Here is a 16034-nt window from a genome sequence, read left to right on the forward strand (position 1 = left end):
TGGATTTTTCTTTTTACTGTGTTACCAAATTTCTCGGAATGTACAAATTAAAAATATATTCAACTATACAGGGTGATCCACTTTTCCTGGCCAGACACCAACTTTGGGTTTTTAAATGGAAACACACATTTTTTATATTTTTTTCTGATTTTACATCAAAAATAAAGGGTACTTTGTGTAGAATAGTTCTATTCAAATATTCACAGTTTTTGGGATTATCTCGCTTGAAAGGTTTTTCTAGTCGATATTGGCTGCTTACATTTTCTGATACTGACAGGTTATACTAATAGCTACTAAGCCCATTTTTTATCAGATGTAAGGATGACTCTTCCGAATCATGCTCCCAAAAACTGGCCTGCGTTATACAGGGTGTCCAAAATATCATGTCAAAATTGCCAATTTAAAAATTGAAAAATCTCGAATTTTTTAAATGCTACACCCTGTATATTTTCATACCATGAGATGCAGAATTACATTCTCTACAACTTTGCTATACCTGCTCCTATACCAAAATTCATTAGTTTTTCATGAAATCTCATTTCTATGAAAACATGCGAAGTTTACAAATAGCTTATATGGTAAAATAACATAGAAGGCTCCTGTAAAAGGATAATCTGGAAAATTTTTTCGATTCACATAAGGTTTAATAGAAAAGCGACATTAATAATTGTGAAATGAATTACTCTAAAGAAGAATTAGTAAATAAATAATAGAATAATTAGTAAAACTCATGGTAACTGTTTAGACTTGCCAAGTCGTATTTACCAAGCTAATAATCCAGATTTACAAAGATATCCTCGTACAAAGTGTTTTGTAACTGAAGGAGATGTTTGAAAGAACGGCAAATGCAAATTATGAGAAGACAACAAGAACACACGCATGCAGTATCCAAAACAGTAAATTAACATCATGCATTTCTAACAAAAGTAATAAAGACCTAGTTAAATTAGTAATTAACAGGTCCCTCGAAGCTGCGCGGCCGCACACAAATTTTTCGAAAGTTGCGCAGCCGTTTCTGAATTCCGCGCATAATTCGCTTGTTCACCATTTTCAAACACATGCATAGGACCCCCCCAACTCTTGCACAGTTTTACATACGTATTGAACATTTTTGCTCCCGTATACTTTTGTACCGCGCAGTCGGCAAAAAAATTAGAGGGAATATTGGTCATGATTAGAAACTCGAAAAAAATCAGTTGTGTCCAGCACTTTCCATATTTTGTACAGCTAAATTTGCTTTCATTTTTTTAAAGAATTAGAATGTGACTACTTATACTCAAATTTTAATCTTAATAATTTGCAATTCCTTAATATAAAACAATATGTTACTTCCCTGAATATAGCTGTTTCTTAGCAAAGATGTTACAAAGCTTTAGTATTTATCGTAGATCAATAATAATGTAAGAGTTAAATACATCACTTTAAGCTTGTCTAAAGAAATCAAATGACTGATTTTATTAATTTGACTAGACTTAATAAATGTTAATAAAAATAGTTTTAAATTTAATATTACGAAACGATTAAAAATATCGATATATCTATGGCTATTAGTTGTTCCTGTATCTACATATCCTTCAATATGTCCATAATATTAAATCTTTGAATAAAAAATCTTTTTGATCCAATGCGACTTGAGATTTAATGAGTATAAAGTCACAAATTAGTGCTACATTTTTTTAAACAATCGCGTTCAGACTTTTTTATGCAAATACATCATTTAAAAACTACAATACATGAAAACCTGCTAATCCATTTTGGTAGCAATCTAATTTGATCATATAAAATTGCATGTCTTGGGAAAAATACAGAGCAATTGAAAACTTTTCAATTTCCTCTTAAATATGCGATTTAAAATCTTCGAGATTATTAATGTTCAATTTTTCAAGTTGTGATATGACCAAATTTATTTCTGTTAGTGATTTATTTTCTATCTATTTTGAAGGTTCCTTTTTATTACGTAACTAAGTCTGACAAGAAAAAAACTTATTGTAACTACTGTATTTGCATTACTCTAGTAGCAATGCATTTATTTTACAATTTGTCTTTTCAATAATTTGTCAACTAATGCGTATATTTAATGAAACAATAATATTACTTATACATGTATTCATAATTCATATAACTTATTCAAGAGAATCAGTCCATACGCTCTAAGATGAAGAATTTTTGATATGTGGAGATTGATACATACTAAACGCTATTGGTTAGACTTACATCATTACTAAAACTTAACTGGTAAGTGTGTGACAGTAGTCCTTTCACTATATATTCTATTTTAAACTCTAACCATTCTATTCAAGTCTTCTGCCTTAGATGTATGAACCGTACATTTTAGGTATATTTTATTTTATAAAAGGATACACAGAATAATTACTAATCCATGGTGTTTTGTTCTTGTTTCCTTCAATTTTATGTTTTGTTTTGAGATAATTGCATAAAAATCTCAAAGTTACAAAATACACCAGCTCCACAAAACTTAAAAAACTGAATCCCATGAATAAGCCAAGAAGTCCTCCTACATTGGCTAAAAAATATTAAAAACTATTAATAAAGAAAACATTAATCAAATAAATTACAAAATTTCACAATTGTTTAGCTCTAAATGTGATATTTCTTCGAAAATTTTAATACTCTGCATAATGTAAAACCAAATTATTTAGAACAAACGGTCTTATGAGCATATTCACTCAAATTACAGTGCGCTACTGACGAATAATACATATACTTACACAAAATTTCAGTAAATCCATATAACTGACTTTTAACTTGTTTTGAAAATTTAGAGCTGGGGAAAAAGAAATGTACCACAGCCATATTTTTTCTAAAAATTAGCTAGTAAATAAAATTTATAAAAAATTATTTTTGCTTACATGAAATAATCTGTAGATATATTTCCTATGTGATGAAGATTTACTATTTTATCTGATAGTACACTGTAAGATTTCGAATCTGAGAAATTCATTTCAAAACATCCAGGCAGACAATTGCAGCTAGATCTAAAAAATGATAAAAAGGTATTTTGAATTGAATACACTACGGGGCCGTCATTAATGATTACATGCCATGTGACCAGTAATTTTGTTTGGAATAGTACATAATTTTATTTCCTTCATGTTGGTAATAGATATGCACGATACCTTAACAAATACCGGTATTGGCGTACCTATCGTATTGTTTCGATTAGAAAGCACCAGTTCTGTGCAATACCGGATGAAAAAGTTCCGGTACCTACACAAAAAAACGGTAGGTACGATCCGGGATTTATTTAAAGACTTAAAAAAAACATCATGTAAATGAGGCAAGTTGTATGGAAACACAAAACATAATATAAAAAAACAAATTAAATCGCGACAGATTTTTGACTTGACTGCAGTCGAGGAAATATTGCGTTTTAGTTGCTTTTTACAATAAAAAAGTACAGTAATGCCACTAACATTCAAAAATAGCGACAGTCAGGTAATTTCATGAAACTGACTGAATTACAATTGCTAGTTAGGTACACATATTTAGCTATTTATTGAGTTTATAAGCTACGCTAATAGGTAGCTTTATATGTTGTACATTATCTTTTTTGAAAAGTTGCCGGTAACCAGTGAACTTCTTCATTGCCAACATTTTCTGGCAATACGTATATGTACCTGTTCTGGCAATACGTATATGTACATGTTAAGTATATGCACCTGTTAACAAATTACCGATCTCGAGCGTAGACGTATCAGTTTGTCATTGTTCATTGTAAACGAATCAATAATATTAGTCACGTTAAGATTTAGGAATTTTTCGTTACTAGTACCAACTATGCAATGTTGGTTGCCTAAGCTCGGCGGTAACGTGGCTTGTAAACATTTATGAAGGCTCTGCATTTATTATTAATTTTGGAATGATAAGCGTTAAGGTACGTAAAGCCATAGAATTTTGTAGAAAAAATATTTTTTTTTATGAGAAAGACGAAATTTTGTACTTCTGAATATTTCGGGATCATTCAGGCTTCGGTTCAGGAATAAATGGAAGGGCTACTGCGATTATTTCTACACCCAATATTTGAGAAACCATAGTGGTTTTATGGAATATTGTCGCAACAATGTAATTTACTCTAGCAACTACCCATGTGATCTTCAAACCACTATATTTCAAGATCTCTTGGAATTTGGGAAAAGTGAATAGAATAATTTTTGCTTAAAATTAGTCGTATAATTCATATACGAAGTATCTCGGATACCTCGGCAGCTACCCTGTATAGTATAGTATAGTATAGTAATATGTCTTAATATTCTTTTAAGATATTTTAAGATAAGGAATGATAATTTATATATTAAATCAGAGTCGGCTATAGAGGGCGTCGCATAAGCAATATCCGATGTTAAAGGACCCCGCACAAACCTTATGGAAAATGGCTTTCGGTCAAAATGGCTGAAATTGAAATATGATATAGCTCTCACCATCCTAAGCAAAAGTTGTCATGGGCCCAAAGCAATCCTATGTGCAAGTTTAAAGATATAGAGCTTTGAAGCTAATGATTTCATAGCACGGTGCTGAAGTGCAGGATAGGTGTATGTATATCTCCCTTTCTCCGTATATACAGGGTGAGTCAGTTTTTTGTAGACAAACTTTAACAGATAGAGATAGAACACATGTTTTTAAAAAGAAAAGTTCCTATAAACATATGTCGTAGAAGGTTTCCTTTCCGAGATACAGGGTGTTGAATATAATTTTTTTTCTTGAATTTTCATTATAACTTATAAACGAATGCTTAGATTTTTTTCATGTTTGGGGGATAATGCCTATTAATTAAGGGGCATAAAACAAGCGATAAGAATGTTCAAAAACTTGCACAGTGGCGGAGTGGAGGGGGGTGCTCAACCCCTTTCTTAAACAGAACTTCTACGCCAATGACTATTTTTTTAAAAAACTTATTTTCATTATCTACATACAGTTTAACAAAAATAATGTCCCTTCTTCTGTTTCGAAATTCCTGTGCGTTTCCGAGTTATTTTGATTTTTAGTGTTTGATGTGGTACTAAATTAATTTTAGTCCACAGTACAGCCCCCCCCCCCTGGAAAGTTGATTACCACATATTTTATAACTCCTGAGGAGCTTCGTTTTGACGAGTCTACCACATTTTTCCTCTGCGACTTTTCTCGAAAAAATAACAGGGTATTGAAAATCAATTACCACATAGGTAATTTTTAGTAAAATTAATTGTAAAAACCTCTAAAATATTGTTAAGTCGCAACGAAACGGAAAACATTTTTTTGTGTAAAAACTATGAATGCTACAAAATTTTACCAAGAACATGAAAATATCGAAAAAGGACTTATGCATCAATAAAATAAAAATGAGTTGATTCCAGCGGCCAAATAAAAAGTTCTGGTAATTCTTGTACCAAGACACTCAAGAATTTACCACTTGCCCAAGGCGGTGGATGCGGTAGCTTCTTCAAAACATGAGTCTTAGGAACAAGTCCACAGCAAGTTTCATTAAAATCCAAGGCTTTTAATTAAACTCTTAAAATATTACGGTGTATAAAATAAGTGACTTTTCTCAAAGCTCAAGCTTACTTTTGAGAAAAGTCACTTATTTTATAGTGTAATATTGTAAGAGTTTAATTAAAAGCCTTTTTTCTCGAAAATCGTCCACATTAGGAAGTTCTAACAAGAGTACATTATTTTTAGGAAATAAAATTGTACAATAGAAATTGGAGCCCGAATGGTAAAAAACCTAACCTTAAAAAAAATAGAACTTAAAATGTAATAAGAATGTAGCATAACTAGCGCCTTCTATGAAATATACAAAAAATAATTAGACTAGCGTATTTGGCATAATTTTCATAAAAATGTTATTTAAAAATTTTTATTTTGTCTCTGTATCTCGAAAACAAGAGGAGATAGACATATAGTTCATAAGACAAAAAATTCTCATTTTTTGTCGTACTATCACACCTTTTATTTACGGGAGGTCTTTCTGAAACACCCTGTATATATTTTTCGTTTTATTCTTGTAATTGTAAATCTCTATAGGTATGCTCAATTTAGCCAAATAAATACCGAGAAAAGAATTAAACGATTTCAAAAAGTATGTATGGTGTAAAAAAATTAAGCACAAAAGTTTTGGGATTTTCTTTTAGAAAAATAGGAAAATTTTTGTAAAGAAAAATAACAAACGCGAATGAAAACTTGAAAGAGAAAAAAGGATTTTTATATCAAGTATAATATTAATTTATTTAGAAATAATGCATTATGCACTAAGATCGTATTAATCGCCTCAAAAATAACTTCATTTGTTTATAACTTTTAAATTTTTAAGCATAAAATAAGCAATATTATAATTATTTATTTGAAACAAATAATAATTTACATAATAATAATTAATAACCATTTATAAATATGAAATTTTTGGAGTGAAAAAATTAAATTTCATCACGATTATTGATTTATTGATTTTTTAATAATTTGCGGACATTAAATCGTCGGACACTTATATTACTATTTTGTACAGTAAATTTAAAAGTGGAAAAAATGAAAATTAGATATGTGGTAATCGATTTTTCATACCCCGTGAAAATTCCGATTTCCAGCTGGACTGAAAAAGCGCGGCTTGAAATTTGTCGGACAATACTTTTTGACCGAATTAATTATTTACAATTAATTTTAATAAAAATTACCTATGTGGTAATTGATTTTCAATACCCTGTTATTTTGGCATGTTTTGACCGGTAGACACGTCAATGTCGGAAAAATTTCTGTCGGACAAATTTAAATCGGCATTTGCAACAAAATTTCCAGTTACTTAAGCTAAAAATAAAAGATGTGGTGTTGAGTTTTCAAGACTCCGGGAAATTGCCATGTTTTTGGACTTTTCCGAGTGGAAAAGCTGAGGAATCGAGAAAAGTCGCAGAGGAAAAATGTGGTAGACTCGTCAAAACGAAGCTCCTCAGGAGTTATAAAGTATGTGGTAATCAACTTTCTAGAGGGGGCCTGTACTGTGGACTATTTATTTATTATCAATTATCGGCTAAATATTTAATTCTTTCAACGAAACCTACCGAAATATGGTTTGTTAAGGATTCTAAAAAGCCGAAATCTCTTATTCTTCATCTCTTTCCAATGCAGTCAAAATAAACGTTTGTTATATCAAGCCCTACTCAAATACAAGACTTATAAGTTGAAATCTGTTTAATACACTAATCTTAACAATCCTTCCTCATTTATTACGTGCTGCGTAAATACTAATGTACTGCAACTAAATTACAAAAAAAAACATTGAATGAACATTCATGTTAATGTTTATGGAGAAATTTTTTGAATTCATAACAATATTTAATTAACAACTTCTTAAAACATTTTGGCAACTACACAATAATGTATTGTATGTATGTAATGTAACAGATTTCAACTTATAAAAGTCTTGTATTTGAGTATAGCTTGATATAACAAATATTTATTTGACTTTTTAAAATCCTTAACAAACCATATTTAGGTAGGTTTCGTTGAAAGAATGAAATATTTATCCGATAATTGATAATAAATAAATTACTTAATTTAGTACCACAAGAAACACTAAAAATCAAAATAACTCGGAAACGCACAGGAATTTCGAGACAGAAGAATGAACATTATTCTTGTTAAAATATATGTAGATAATAAAAATAACAGTTTTTTAAAAAAATAGTCATTGGCGTAGAAGTTCTGTTTAAGAAAGGGGTTGAGCACCCCCTCCACTCCGCCAGTGTGCAAGTTTTTGAACATTTTTATCGCTTGTTTTATACCACTTAATTAATAGGCATTATCTCCCAAACATGAAAAAAATCTAAGCATTCGTTTATAAGTTATAATGAATATTCGAGAAAAAAAAAATATATATTCAACACCCCGTATCTCGGAAACGAAGCCTTCTACGACATATGTTTATAGGAACTTTTCTTTTTAAAAACCTGTGTTCTATCTTCTGTTAAAGTTTGTCTACAAAAAACTGACTCACCCTGTATATACGGAGAAAGGGATATATACATACACCTATCCTGCACTTATATTCAGTACCGTTCTATGAAATCGTTAGCTTCAAAGCTCTATATCTTTAAACCTACACATAGGATCGCTTTGGGCCCATGGCAACTTTTGCTCAGGAAGATGAGAGCTATATCATATTTCAATTTCAGCCATTTTGACCGAAAGCCATTTTCCTTAAGGTATGTGCGGGGTCCTTTGAATCAGTTGTCTACAAAAATAAGTACTTGATTGAATTTGATATTTCTTACCGTTTTTTACCGACTTGAAAATTGCTATTATAATAAAATATCAGTATTGTGATACGACAAATGAACAATGAACTTAAATTAAAAAAACTTGGAAAAAATGCAGAAACACAAAAGTATAAAAACAACTTAACCTCTGCACAAACTCTGTCCATGTTTAAATTATAATTAAACTAATTATAATGGTCTGTACCTATTTCTTTACATTTTTAATTTTCTTTATAAGAGATTTATTTTCAAATAATATACCGGGCGTCCCAAAAAATAGTTGACAGGCACGTAGAGGTAGAAAAAGGGTGAAATTCTGAGACGAAAGGTCTTTTGGCGTTTATTTTGTCTGACGCACCCTTAGTTACAAATTAAATAAGGTACCTAATCAGCAGTCTTAAAGGAAAACAGGCGAGCAGGGTATCGCAGCATCAGGCTCTCTCACCACCGCGGAGAGCGTCAAGATCGGCGAAACACGGAATAGCTTCAATTTATTGTTTTATATTATTAGCAAAAAATATTTTGTGCCGGGGTTATTAAGTTGTTTTTATTTTTTTTGTTTCTGTATTTTTTCCAATAAGGGTATGTGCCTGTCAATTATTTTTGGGACACCGGGATACTCGTTATTTAGCTGTTTCCCTGTGGCTAAATGGCTAAATTTTGAATGAATTATAACTCCGTTAAAAATATAGACAAAAAATTGAAATTTTTTAAAACTCGTTTCGGGGGAGGCGAGGGGGTGGAGTTAGTTTTTTTTTTGAGCTATGCTTATTACTCGTGTTTTTCGGATTCTACACATCAAATAACGCCCTGAATTCTACCAAAAACGAAAATCCGCTCTCTTGTGGTCTTTTTTTGGTTAAGATCAAGGTCAAATATCAAAAAAGTCCTAAAGTGGTCCAACGGTACCAGAATGGCAGAATAACTCGGCAGGAAAATTGTTCTCCACAATCTATCTAGGATTCTTGATGAGCACTAAACCGGGGACCTTGGATTTGACTTCCGCCCTGACCTCAAATTCCTTATCCTCCGGTTATTTCAAGGTTAACTACGGCCACGGTTGGTTATTAGAGGTCACTATAAAGGTTGGTCACTGTTTGCTGTTAGTGGTCACCAAAAGTAAAAGACGGTCAATGAAGATTAACAGTGGTCACTGAGAGTAATAGACGGCCTTGGGTTGTCAATAGTAGTCATCGAGAGTAACAGAATAACCAGCTTGACCTTGAAATGACCGGAGGATAAGGAATTTGAGGTCATCAAGAATCCTATTGTGGAGAACATTATTCCTGGCGCGGCGGGTCATTCTGCCATTCTGGTACTGTTGGGCCACTTTGGGACTTTTTGATATTTGACCTTGATCTTGACCTTCACGGTTATTTCAAGGTCATATCCGTCTAGTTGAAAAATGAGGGAGCCTTATAAAAATAATATAAAAATATTTAAATGGTCGATATCCGATATCCGTAAATAATATCAGTTACAAATTGCAGATAGGGAACGGTGACATCAGACTGGCTTGAACATTGCCCCAATTGTATGCGAAACAGTACATAAGTAACTGTAAACATGAATATTATAAATACCGTTTTGAACTGGTATATTGTGGTGTGTATTTCGTTATCATTGATTGCTTTAACTATTCGAGATTGTCTGAAAAGTTATACTGCTTTAAATCTAAGCAGTAAGATGATTGCCAATATCAAAAGGAAAAAATGTGTCTTGAGTGTTGCCTTTGCACTGCCTTTCCATCCCAATGATCTTCTGATGACTTCATGTTCATGATGATGCTTCCGAAAGACTACAGAAAAAACTTTCCCGGTGGCCCGTTTTGTACATACAAGCATCCAAATAGATGTGTTCTATGGAGTAGAGCCTATGAAAGTGAAGTCTCCAACAACGCAAACGATTGAAATATTTTTTTATTTCAGAAAAACATATCCACATATGGAAAAACGTATCAGATTTAAACTCACAACCTTATTAAGGAACTAATGCTTAAAGCTATTTGGACTATTCAACAAATCTGACAGATGTATTGTAATATCTAGGTATATTTATAAATCATATCAAAATATTGTTCAGTTAACTCTTCAGTTATTTGTAGTAAAATTCCTAAGTTTGTATGATGATTTGTATATGTAATGATCTTGTGTAGTGATGGTGTCCCAATGCCAGGATTCTAACATCACCAGGTATATCTCACTTTCTGATTATCTTTGATGAAAAGGGAGCAACCTTATTTCTTAGTTGTGTGAATAATATGGTATGATGAAAATAAAAAAATTTCAGAGTATTATACCGCCGTTGTACATAATATCACGTATATAATATGAAAAGTCTGTTCGTGTGTTAATGAAACTTTTAGAAAAGGAACTCGTTTAATTTTTATTATGTTCGCTTTCTCACTGTTTCCATAAAAGCTTTCTTTAGACGTACTGGCGTATTCCTCTTCTATTTTACCTTCTCTAGACGGCATCATGGGTATGCCATGAATATTTTTCGGTGCATAATAATTTAATGTTTCGAAATACTCAGTGTTTTTCTTTTCGTACGGGTTTGCAATATTCGGTAGAATTACTGGTGATATTCTGGACAAAAGGGTAAAGCGTTAGTGGTGTTGGCTTACTGGATATTTTAAGGCAACTTCCAAGACCATTAAATGATTCATTATGGTCCAGCAGTAAAAGTTTTCAATGTCTTGTTTCTGCAACCATCTGAAATCACCAGTAGTTACACATTCTTTCGTTGCTGCTCTATATAAATCGGTCGGTTTAGTGCAATTACAATATGCTATTAGCTGTAGCCTTTTTCTTGTTACATTGAATAATGAAAATAATAATAATCAACTCTAATGAGCGGTAATAATAATAATAGTATTAACCAAACAAAATAACTATTATCATAAGTAAAATATTTACAAAATATTCTATTCCGGAAGAATGTTTGTTTTGAACATACCTATCTGTGTTAGTTATTATGTTTTTCCTCATCAGAGAAATTTTAATTTTTCAAAACTAATGTCATTTAAATACAATAAATGTTGGATTTTGGGTCAATTGTACTAGATGAACTCTTATGAGCTCTCAGATCCAGTGCTGAAAATTTTACACTAAACCAGTACCTACCGAAAGGTGTTGAACTGGCACTTGCAGTATGAAAAATATCGAATAAAAACATCTAGTACAATTCAGTGCAGTACCAGTTCAGAAAGTTGAAAATAATATTAGATATCTTGAGTTCATATCCTACAGGGGGGTCAATTCTTAATTATTTGCCATAGAAAGATTAGCGTTCAGCATGGATAATATTTACCAAAAGGTCGATGATTTTTAATTTTTTAATTTTTCAAAAAGGTAAATCAACATTGCATCTTCCTTTACTGCGGCAAATAATTGGTTCAGAGGGTGTTCGGATAATCGATTTTTCGGATAACCGAACATTTCTGCAAAAACGTCTACATACTTCTTTGTTAGGGTAGTGGGATGGGTGGGATACAAAGAAAACACGTTTATTGGAGAGGAAATACATTACACCGTAATAATTTTTAATGACACTAGAGTATTACATATGTACAGTATAAAACAAACATATAGCCTAAAGTAGGGATTGCACATACGTAAACTTTTTTGGTCCATTGGAGGATATGGGATATTGGTTGGTGAGCATTTTCATCAGTAGGCCTTCATGCCAAACCGTATCGAAGGCCTTTGCGACGTCCAGGAAGACAGCACCAGTGTACTGTCCCCTGTTGAAGGCCGCCGTGATGTGCTCGGTAAGGCGAAGGATTTGGAGTTCAGTGGAGTGATTGGGTCGGAAGGCGAACTGCTCGTCTGGAATGACTTGCAGTTCTTGGGAGTGGGTTCTTAGACGGGTTAGGATAATTTTTTCTACCACTTTGCTCATAGCCGGGAGCAGGCTAATGGGCCGGTAGTTGGATGGGATGGTGTGATCTTTGTTGGGTTTTGGGATAAGGATTATGTTTGCTGTTTTCCAGCGGGTAGGGAAGTGTCTTAGTCTGAGTGTCGCGTTTGTTATGTTTAGTAGGGCCATGAGGCCCTTGTGTGGTAGTCGTTTAAGTGTCGTGTTATGTATATTGTCGGGTCCGGGGGCTTTTCTGTTTTTAAGTCTGCGTATTGTCAGTCTTAGTTCGTCAGGTGTTGCGGGGGGGATTATGTCATTGTCTGGCTCTCTGTCGACGCGTCGGGCCGCGCGCTCAGCCACTATCTCGAATTCCTCGTCTTCGTCGGGCAGCTGAGGCAGTCTACACTGCAGTTCCAGGCTATCGGCGAAAGCCTCGGCCTTTTCCTGGTTCGTGTAAACCACCCCCACACTACCGTGGATTGGAGGAATTTTACGGCGAGCGGTCTGTCGCAGGGCCCTCTGCGTTTTCCAGAGGCTGTTGTCTTGTGGATCCAGCGACTCCAGGTGCCTAGCCCAGTTATCCTGGGCCAGTTCATCCAGAGCCGCCTTCACCCGTCTGTTAAGTACGTTTAAGTCATGTCTGTGTCGGGGGAGTCGGGTGCGGGTGGCAAGCCGTTTCGCACGTCGTCTGTCACGTATTAAGTTTTTTATGTCATCGGGGAGGGTGCCCCGGGGGTTTGTCAGTCGGGGGACAATAGTCTCCGTCGTAGTCTGAGTCAGGGCGTTTTTAATGTCAGTCTCAAGGGAGAGGATTGCCGCCTCCAGATCATGGGTGGTTTCGATGACTGGGAGCGCCATGTTTCCTTGCATTACTGTTCGGAAACGCTCCCAGTCAGTGAACCTCCTCGTGAAGGTGCCTTCATATCTCTGTCTTCGCCCCAGATCCAGAAATATTGGATTGTGGGCGGAAGACCCTTCGTATTGGGTGGATATTTGGGCATTTAACGGTATAGATTTTAAGAGGGCAATGTCGATAACGTCGGGGCGTCCTACGGGTCCGTAATGTGTCGGTTCTGTCGGTCCGAGTATAGTCAAGTCGTCGTGTCTGTCTTGGTAATTCAGCAGGACGCGACCTCTTGTGGTCGTCGTCCCGCTGTGCCATATGGGGGACTTCGCGTTGAAGTCCCCGATGGCAATTGTCTGGGGCCAGGAAAGGATTTTGTCTAAGTCATTGTCAAGTAGTGGTAGTCTGGGTGGGTGGTAACAGGACACCACCGCAACGTCTCCATGCCGTAGCGATCTCACCGCTATCGCCACGGCCTCTGTGTTTTGAGTGCTCCTACATCAATGTGTATAAACGCGTAGTTGGAATCGCAAACTATTAAAGTAATGCAAAGTAATAAATCATTGCCTGTCAGTGTAAGACGCTTTTAAGGGTTTTAGAAATTGAATAATTTCTTTATACATTATTGTTCCTACAAAATTCCTTTATTCTCATAAACTATTTATTTTAAATGTAATTTATTATAAATCCAATTTATTTTTTAAATTCCACATATGTACTACGTTTTACCCCTGTACGCGCCACTGTTGTTTACTTGATTTTCGGAGGCGCTCTCTGATTTACGACCAAGTTCGCCAGCTTAGTATTTGACGAATAACCGACCACTTCGTACACTCAATGCATCTGGGCGACTACAGCTACTACCAGAACACTGCGTATGCAGCGGTATTTCAGATTTTACATTCAATTTTATTTTAAATTTGAAATGGTTCACCTTACGCCTTCTAAAAATGATGACACGATTTTCCTTTGATAATAGACCGACAACTTTTTGCTCTACTTTGCATCGAATACGATCCTACTATAGTCATATAGTGCTCGTGTAGGTGGGTTAGAAGGTTAGTGACCTAGACAGGTTATCCTGGGTCGGAAACACATACCGAGTTATTTATTGTGCCGGAATTTGTCTCCGTCCGATTGTTTTTTTTATGGAATATTCAAGTCTCTCTTGCATTACTTACAGAGCTCGATTCTTGACGGTGAGAGAATAGAATGCTCCCTGGGGAACCTTCCCTCATTTCGCTCTACTACTGTTCTATCACAAAATTCATACTGTATTCTCGACACAAGGGGATCGAACCATGAAAGTGAAGAACGAGGAACAATGTTGTCAAATGTACAGACCAATCAGAAAGCAGTACATAGGCGATAGAATGAAAACTAGCGATGAGGTAGTCATGAAATAAGTGCTACTTATTAATGTTATTTAATTGTCAGTGTCAGGTGCAGTCTAAAAAGAAAAGAAAATGGAAATCAATAAAAAACCGAAGCTAAATCCAGTAGGTACGTTCTAAACAAAAAGAACTTCTAATAAATTATATTGAGGGTAAAAAACAAATGTACACTGGAAAGTTAACACTAGAGCTACACTAGAGAGACAATGAGGGCCAACTGGGAAGAACTTACAAATATTTTAATTTTAGGTAGATCCATTTTATTCTATTATTATCTTATTCGAGTATTGTATAATCCTTCAAGTAAATACAAATTATACGAATGTTTCCTCAAAGTTCTCCAAGGATATCACCACAATAAAAAAGTAACTAGAGATATTACAGACAGATTACGGAATTCGTAATTTGTGAAACATGTCAAAAAATATAGGGTTAGGTTTAATGATCCCTGCCTGTTCCCCCGAAAATATCAGTAGAAGAAATAGGGAGCAATTCTTCTATCATTACTCAATAGAATACCATTCAAGCATACCGATTAATGAGTTTTAGTAGAGACTCGTTCCTTCTACTCCCTATAATTCAAGAATAAAGTCCACAGTCAATATTTAAATACTACATACTTTTCACCCTCTCTTTATTATTTATCTAGTGAGTGATGGTTTTTAAAGTCATTATTTCTATAATGAAACTGAAATGGTTATGAAATTAAATTTAAATTATTTGAACTCTTGGAGTTTTGTAACTTCAATAATAAATTTTATTTAAACTGAAACAGAGCTAATTTCTTTGCAGCCATAATAGTCACATATTTGGTCAGATGAAAACCCGCACACTACTCGTCGCTTTAGCTTTTAGAGGAGATTCGGTGACAATGTATGGGCAGGTGTATATGGCGATTGTTTAATTGGGCCGCATTTTCTACCAGAACAGCTGAATGGGCAGCTTTCAATTTTTAGTAGAATTGTTTGAAAATCTTCCCCTTCAGATGCTACGGGATATGTGGTATATGCAAGACGGAGCTCCGCTCCATTTTGCTCGCGATGTCCGCGGATTTTTAGAGGAGCAACGTCCAAATCGGTGGATAGGGAGAGGAGGGCCCATAAGATGGCCAGCGCGATTCTACGGACTTTTGTATATGGGGTTATATGAAATCTGTCGTGTATCACACCGAGGCAGAGAATGTAGAGCAGTTGCGGAATCGTATCGAACACGCCGCTGAAGAAATAGGTAACAATCCTGGTTTATTACATCGTGTCCGCCGTTCATCTATCCAACGTGCATAGACGGTAACGGTAATGTATTTGAACATTTGCTGTAAGCCCGAAGGCTTACGGTAAATTAAAAAATTAACATTATGATATTAATAAAAACTGGCATTCTATGCAAGGCATGCACAGACCTCCTCGAGTTTCTTGCTGGGCAACAATAACAATTTAATATGTTGATTGCATAATTATAAAAAATAATTTATAGCATTTTAAATTATTATTGGCTGACGTGAGCAAACCGTTTATTTATTGTCTTTGTATGAGCGAAAATATATAAATATGGCAACGTTGCATCTAGGGCGCTTTGTTCATATGGTAGCCGTGCGCAGGCAGCCGGTCAGTAACAGCCTGAAAAGGGGGTTAAATAATGATTTGAAAATATTTTTTTTTCAGCTTAAATATGCATTTAAATTTGTTTTTAATCACG

At 34.5% G+C, this 16034-nt stretch overlaps 1 protein-coding gene across 1 annotated transcript in view; it reads right to left on the reverse strand.

Annotated features, from left to right (window-relative positions):
* Window positions 1-2133: 2133 nt before the first annotated feature.
* LOC108914368 (pickpocket protein 28) overlaps window positions 2134-16034 on the reverse strand; it is a 74125-nt gene continuing 60224 nt past the window's right edge. The window contains exons 11-13 of the mRNA XM_018720177.2: window positions 2871-2996; window positions 2730-2821; window positions 2134-2524 (exon numbers count right to left, since the gene is read on the reverse strand). Of these exons, the coding sequence (XP_018575693.2) occupies window positions 2343-2524; window positions 2730-2821; window positions 2871-2996 (400 nt within the window). The 3' untranslated portion in view covers window positions 2134-2342. The remainder of the gene's footprint in view (window positions 2525-2729; window positions 2822-2870; window positions 2997-16034) is intronic.

The sequence above is a fragment of the Anoplophora glabripennis genome, unplaced genomic scaffold, assembly GCF_000390285.2.
Source record: "Anoplophora glabripennis isolate ALB-LARVAE unplaced genomic scaffold, Agla_2.0 scaffold1197, whole genome shotgun sequence".
Taxonomy (NCBI): domain Eukaryota; kingdom Metazoa; phylum Arthropoda; class Insecta; order Coleoptera; family Cerambycidae; genus Anoplophora; species Anoplophora glabripennis.